The sequence below is a fragment of the Oncorhynchus gorbuscha genome, linkage group LG08 (genome assembly GCF_021184085.1).
Source record: "Oncorhynchus gorbuscha isolate QuinsamMale2020 ecotype Even-year linkage group LG08, OgorEven_v1.0, whole genome shotgun sequence".
NCBI classification, from domain to species: domain Eukaryota; kingdom Metazoa; phylum Chordata; class Actinopteri; order Salmoniformes; family Salmonidae; genus Oncorhynchus; species Oncorhynchus gorbuscha.
The window spans coordinates 62,760,427-62,767,344 of NC_060180.1; the positions used below are offsets into that span (position 1 = coordinate 62,760,427).

The 6,918-nt window shown below is 39.2% G+C and overlaps 1 protein-coding gene across 3 annotated transcripts; it reads right to left on the reverse strand.

The window, feature by feature from the left end:
• Positions 1-380: 380 nt before the first annotated feature.
• On the reverse strand, positions 381-4,776 carry LOC124040964 (LIM/homeobox protein Lhx8-like). 3 transcript variants are annotated; one of them, XM_046358103.1, is made up of 8 exons: positions 4,512-4,776; positions 3,174-3,251; positions 2,737-2,858; positions 2,118-2,338; positions 1,782-1,879; positions 1,573-1,668; positions 1,297-1,483; positions 381-1,142 (listed from the first exon to the last, which is right to left on the reverse strand). In XM_046358103.1, exons 1-8 carry the CDS (start codon positions 4,572-4,574, stop codon positions 1,066-1,068), a joined length of 942 nt encoding a protein of 313 aa, XP_046214059.1. In that variant the 5' UTR covers positions 4,575-4,776; the 3' UTR covers positions 381-1,065. The 3 variants fall into 3 exon arrangements, with proteins under 3 accessions (XP_046214059.1, XP_046214058.1, XP_046214057.1); XM_046358102.1 differs by having other exon boundaries at positions 382-1,142; positions 1,782-1,867; positions 3,174-3,323; XM_046358101.1 differs by having other exon boundaries at positions 384-1,142; positions 3,174-3,323.
• Positions 4,777-6,918: the final 2,142 nt, after the last annotated feature.

Genomic DNA, 6,918 nt, shown 5'->3' on the forward strand with positions numbered 1-6,918 from the left:
TGTCATGTGCCTTTTTACTGAGGAGAAATCCATCTGGCCACTCTACCATAAAGGCCTGATTGGTGGAGTGCTGCAGAGATAGTTGTCATTCTGGAAGGTTCTCCCATCTCCTCAGAGGAGCTCTGTCAGTGACCATTGGGTTCGCCCTTCTATTGCTCAGTTCAGCCAGGTGGACAGCTTCAAAACTTCCATTTAAGAATGGAGGCCACTGTGTTCTTGGAAACCCTCAATGCTTCCCCAGATCTGTGCCTTGACACATTCCTGTCTTGGAGCTCTACAGACAATTCCTTCAACCTCATGGCTTGGTTTTTGTTCTGACATGCAGTCAACTGTGGGACCTTACATAGACAGGTGTGTGCCTTTCCAAATCATGTCTAATCAATTGAATGTACTCCAATCAAGTTGTAGAAACAGCTCAAGGATGATAAATGGAAACAGGATGCACCACAGCTCAATTGAGTCTCATAGTAAAGGGTCTGAATACTTAATTACATAAGGCATGTTTATTTAATAAAATGTGCAAACATTTCTAAACCTTTGTCATTACCCCATAATGTGTGTAGATTGTTTTATTTAATCCTTTTTAGAAGGCTAATGTAACAAAAATTTAGGAAAAAGTCAAGGGGTCTGAATAACTTTCTGAAGGCACTATATATAGCTGTATTCAGTCATATGAAATCCATAGATTAGTGCCCACTTAATTTTTCAATTGACTGATTTGCTTATGAACTGTAACTCAGTAAAAATATTTGAAATTGTTGCATATTCCATTTTTGTTCAGTGTACACATCTATTAAAAAATATAAAAAAATATAAAAATACATGTATTAACAAAGTGCTCAGTCACATACCTCAAATAAATTAAATGCCAACCAATATGTACAATACGTCAACAACAAGTTTACATATTAACCTTATTTCACATCTGAATTTGATCTCCTTCGATAAATCCCCCATAGCAAATCATTTTGCACCCCACCCTTTAATGGACAGGGCTTTCGCATTGGCTCCTCAGCATTCTAACCAATGGTAAGGGCCGGTTCTGCAGGGTGCGGGACGTGAAGATCAGGCATGGCTGATTGGCAGCTGTGTCATGGAATGGTATAAAAGAGGCTGGAACACCAGGGAGGAGGGAGAGTGCACTGTGAAGAACAAACATAACCCATTGGGTTATGAAATATTGTGATTCCAGATCTTTGCACTGAATTCTAAAGCAAAACTATTAAGATGTTACAAAGTAAGCTTAACCCACAAGCCATTAAACAGATGAACCTGTGATGTGCTGGTTTTGCTCACCATCCATGTAAGTCTGTAGTGCTGTAAGCATGGGTGTGTCTGTTGGTATGTAGGATGTGTAGTGCAGATCCTCCATAAGAGGCGGGGAAAGCCTGGACTGCTGTAGTGACGACATCGCAGCAGATGGCACATGGTGCTGAGGGCTCACATGCTTCTTATGACGAGCTCGACAGTTCTGGAACCAAACCTGTACATTCAATAGGGATGGGTTACGCTTCATTCGTAACTTCAGGGACACTGATAATTGTTTGAATAGACTAATGTTAGAGAGCTCACCTGAATGACCCTGCGACTGAGGCCAGTCCTCTCTGCCAGCTTCTGGAGGGTCTGAGCGTCTGGGTTATTGTCCTGAGCAAACTGGACCTGCATCACCTAACAGACAAGACACAGTGAATGTAAGATGGTCACACACACAATTATATCATTCATATGCAAACATCCAGGATAGTCATTTCTGGAGTGACAGGAAAGTAATAAATGTTGACCTGTAGCTGGTCTGTGGTGAAGCTAGTGCGAGCCCTCTTAGCTGGTTTGGGATGAGACCCTTCTTGCTCTGATGGTGGGGCTCCCTCTAAAGTAACACCTTTTCATGTAAACACATGACCACATAGGTCATCACATTGCATAGGAAAATGAGGAAGGCTAATCGATAAGGGAAAATTTAGAATCTCATATTTATCAATTGTTTCAAAATAATTAAATTGCCTAAATTAAATTGCTGTATCACTCATACATGTGTAGAAAAAACAGCTAGTGTACAATAAACACATTTTAAAAAGTGCAGGCCTGATTCTTTCTACACACCTTTTAATGTTGCTTACCACTTTCCATGGCCTGTTTCAGGTTGTCCAGTATGCAGTCGTAGTGGATTCGGCACAGCACCCTCTCCTCCACCAGGGCAAATTCCTCCCCCGTGGAGAGCTGGCGCTTGCAGGAGAAGCAGGCGAAGCAGGCCAGGTGGTAGGTGTTGCCCTTTGCTCTCCTCACCCAGTCTTTGGAGTGCATGGTCCTGCCACAGTGGGCACAGAGAGTTCCATACTTCCTGTGGAAAGGGTAGCCATTTACTTCTTTTTTAAAAACAATTTTAACCATTTTTATATCAACAAAATTATTTGATCATGAATCTAGAAATACAAGGTTGTCCCAAAAATGCATTTAATTCTAAATTAAATCAATTGAAGGCTGGAGAGAAGTGCTACTATGAATGTTGTGGCTATAAATACTGAAGGGCCCAAGGTTAACAGCCATTTGTCTTGACTTGTAGAACGTCTCATTATCATCATTAGATAACAATTGAATGTCATGTCAAAGTTGCAACTTCAGATGTAGCTTAAACTCAACTCCTCTCCGTTGACGTGAAGTACATCGTGGAGTTGAGTTTTACTTGGCTAATCGCGCTAGAGCCCTCCCTGTATGGAAGAGGCCACCCTTTTCACCTACCTGAAGTAGTCTAGTTTGCAGAAAACCACCTCGTCTTTGATGTAGCAACTGACATGTCTTCCTAGAGGAGTTTGGCACATGCTGCACGAGAGGCAGTTCACGTGCCAACACAAGTTGTTCACCTGAAATGTAGCCACAAAAATGAAAGATTTATTCGCCCGAAATAGTAACCTGGTCTACAGTTTTAGCCACGAAAATTAGGCATGTATGAACACCATTCGATGTTAAAGTAACTATTTTGCTGAACTTAAAATGTAATTTTATTTTCCAAATAGGCCTACAAACTTTTTTTCTTGTCACAGTTAAAAATGTGAACACTTTAGGGATCCTAGGCCTATGAGTGTATGGACGTTGGGGGACAAAAACAAAGTACATACGCATTTTAGGCCTTGGTTGGATATCTAATATCTAAGCCGGTCATAGGTTCGGAAACTTACCTCGAGTAGGTATTTGTCAACTATCTCCAAACCACAACTTGTACAAAGGCTTTTCCCCAGGGAGGCTGATGCCATCGTCTGCGGTGTCAAGGAAGACAAAGACGAAGATGGTGAATACGACTCATCTCCAAAAATGTAATCCGATGTGCCCTAGATATAAAAAAGACAAATAAGTAATGATTGACATAACGCAAACTTTTCCATGCCTAAATTAAGAACAATTTCATGTGCCTAAATTTGACCCGCCCTACCTACGTCTGGGTTTTCCTCTACCATCGACTGTCCTGCTAGTACATACATTTGTCATCTAAAGTAGTTATGACTGACGTGGATTTCCCACCTATTTATCATAAGATGAATGCACAAACTAAATCACTCTGGTTAAGTGTCTGCTTATTGACATGTAAAATGAAGGCACCCGTGAAGGCATAGGCCTAATTTCCAATGGTAAGGTTTCACGCATAGGCCTACTATTAAAAATAGGCTACCGGTATACCCGTTTGATTCCTCATGATACTTATCCGCGTATTGACTGTACGTTTGTTTATTCCATGTGTAACTGCTTGTCTCACTGCTTTACTTTATTTTGGCCAGGTCGCAGTTGTAAATGAGAACTTGTTCTCAACTGGGCAACCTGGTTAAATAAAAGGTTCAATTTAAAAACGTATACTCAAAAGAATCGGAAGATGCCCTTCCACATCCCTCCTTAGGCATAGTGACTAGTCAAAATATGCACTGGAATGGCCTTTAACTCCACTTCTGCTTGCTATGACAACCATGACGAAAAAAATAGGATTGAGATGCCATCTTCAAGAACCCTTTAATATGTTTTTTGTACACATGAACCAAAACTCTTGAAATGTTCAACCACTTGTCAACAAAATAAAGTTCAAGGTTCAACGCCTATCAATATCTGCTGTCAATCACATTAGTTCTCTGCAGAAGGGCAATTGTCAAATGATCACATTCAGGACGAATGACTGAACAAAAAAGCCGAATGGCCAAATCAAACAGACAGATTTGTTTGGCAGTTATCGGCATGGCAGCTTTCTCCAAACCAAAGCGCAGGCAGTCATGCATTTTGATTAGCTTGTAACGCAACCTCCCTCAGGTAATGCACTGATTTGTGCAGAGAAAACGAATGGGTGGGGATCTCAAATCTAAAATTATTAAATTGAAACAGTCGCCCGTCGGTTTGGAGTAGCCTAACATTTTACCGAATGTGAGATGTTTAAACAATAAATGGTAGGCCTAATAGCACCATATAAAATCGAAAAATTCGGTAAACAATGAATGCTCGATAATTTCTTAAAGCTTTTAATATGGATATAGACATACCGTGCTGTCGAAGGTCGAGTTAAACCCATTTTCAATGTCATCCACCTCGGGGCAAGCCAACATTTGTTCGCTTTTCCAATACCTTACGTTGTAGCCCTAAAACAAAACGCAAATCCAGCAGGATAATAGTCCCATATAGATTCCATCCAGTGTCAGAGGCAGCTGCACCAACCCCATGCTCTAGCGAAAGCAATCTTTGCATTAGTGAGGGTGGAACTTTTTCCTGTCCATTTTCCCTTTTGACTGTCTTGGCCGCACCTCTTTGACACATATGCCCGCCTTGCAGTGGATATGAGATGTTATACATGGGGAAAGTAGTTCAGTAATACGTCAGAGGTGATACCACATCTCTCGATATAGCTTTTTATTTTATTTTCGTTATTTTTACATAGTACAACAATCCTCCGTGATAAAATGCTCTTAATTTCGTCTTATTTCACACGCTGCTGCTAAAGGTGAAAATCAACTAAAACAAATGTAACAGGTAATTTAGGCTTTGTTAATCTCTTACAATTTATAACCCAATGTTTGCAACCTTAGTTTCAGAAAAGAAAGAACTCGCATTGCGGCAATCAGTTCGTTTTTAATCCATCCCATTCGGACTCACCGATAGCATCTGGGCAAAGAGCAACTGACAGCAGCCCAATTGGGTTTATTGTCCCGTAGTTGAGTTCAGCATCTTTATTGCTGCCTGCAGCTGATGATGGTGACGGTAGTTCAATTAACGATGGGCCCTATAATTGTTAAATACAATTAGGTTTGTGAAACCCCTATCATTTTTAAATAATTTCGTGTGTGCCCATGTTTGTTTTGCCATGGTAAAACACGCGCAAATCTTTAGTAAAACCATATATAAAAGGCGTGGGGACCCTTTTCAATAGGAAAGCTTTCAGGTCGAAGCATCTGATTTAAAAAAGAGATGTGCAATTTTCAGCATTATAATACCAATATTTTAAAGGAGGACTCGATTTTTTTTGTTTTCATAATACAAATACATGTTTATTATAATGTTGAGGCGAATAATAGCCTGCATAATACAACTCAATCTGGTTTTAATGTTGAATTATCCCGTTTGAATTTTTTGTTGTTGATATTAATTATTTACTGTAGACCTACGTTTCCCTAAATTGTGGTAGCCTGTGCAAATTTAGCATCCATGTACGTTTGATTTGATTGCTCTTTGATTCGTTTTTGCAAAGTTATTGTTTTTCTTATAAGACAGAGAACTGACAGCTCTGACTTTTCTTTCGTGCGTCCCATGTGCGCTGACACAGACACAGCGGATTTTTTTATCAAACAAAAAATTGAGGAATTTGTTTTGTAAATGTAACTATTCTTTCTTTCAAATAGGCTGTATTTATTTGTTAACAGCAACATATGCTTTCAGATAGTCCTAATGTAAACGTTCCAATATCTTTAAATGAATCCAAATTAGCCTATTATTATTATTATGATTTTTTCACGTTGTTAAATGATAATTTGAGAAATTCGATTTCAACCAAATTTTGTCGAATGGGCAAGACATGTTTTTTTCGTCATGGGAAAAATTTTGCCGAGACTAAACATGCGGTAGTCTATAGTTAACATGCATGTCTGATTGGATTAGATTCACCTAAACTAGAATATGTTATTTCACAAGAGCAGACCGAACAATTTAAACCTCTCACTGGGCTACTACTGAAACCCACTGAATCGGATCAAATGAACGGTATGCTTATTAAAATATGCAAGCATGATTATTTTTTTCTTCAAGTGTGTGATTGACAATATAATCCCCTTCATCTGCGTTTCTCCCTATGTGGACATTTCGCAGCAAAGCCACAAGCGTTCAAAATATCAATTTTCAGACGCAGGGGGAAAATGTTTTTGTTTCTTTGTAACATACTTGTAAACCCCCTATGATTTAAGTCCTTCGTCAGGGAATTTAACCATGTAACAAACCTAATGGCCCATTTCAGAACTTTATTTCCTGGTCTGTAATCGCTGTTAATGTTATTCGTTAGTTAGTTAAACTGTATAGTCCATCACATCTATGACACCATTTTTTAAAAATTGATTCCCTCATAATAGTGGATCACATATTCTATAACACTTTTCTCAAAGTCTTGGAGCTCCCTACAGTATATTATATGAGGACATTCACTTAATTTAATCATGTACAGACAAACAGAAAGACAGGTTTTCTAGAGTTTGTAAAGAGGAAGCTATTGTCTCGAAAAAATAAAATGGATGTTTTGTCACGTACATCACCAAATAGGTGCAGAGAAATGTATTGTTTTAAAGGGTCAGCCACAGATGCACCCTGTACTGCAATTGCTAATTAGGGTTATGTGCCTTGTTCAAGGGCACATAGACAGATTATTCAACGTGTCGGCTTGGGTAATCAACATTTTGGTTACTGGCGCAA

Bases quoted from the DNA above. Each gene is read 5' to 3' on its own strand.
- LOC124040964 (XM_046358101.1), bottom strand. From the start codon at position 4,574: ATGTTGGCTTGCCCCGAGGTGGATGACATTGAAAATGGGTTTAACTCG. The intron at 3,324-4,511 runs GTATGTCTATAT...TTTTATATCTAG, and splicing joins ACTCGACCTTCGACAGCACG to GGCACATCGGATTACATTTT. The intron at 1,484-1,572 runs GTGAGCTCTCTA...TTGAATGTACAG, and splicing joins TCAGTCGCAGGGTCATTCAG to GTTTGGTTCCAGAACTGTCG.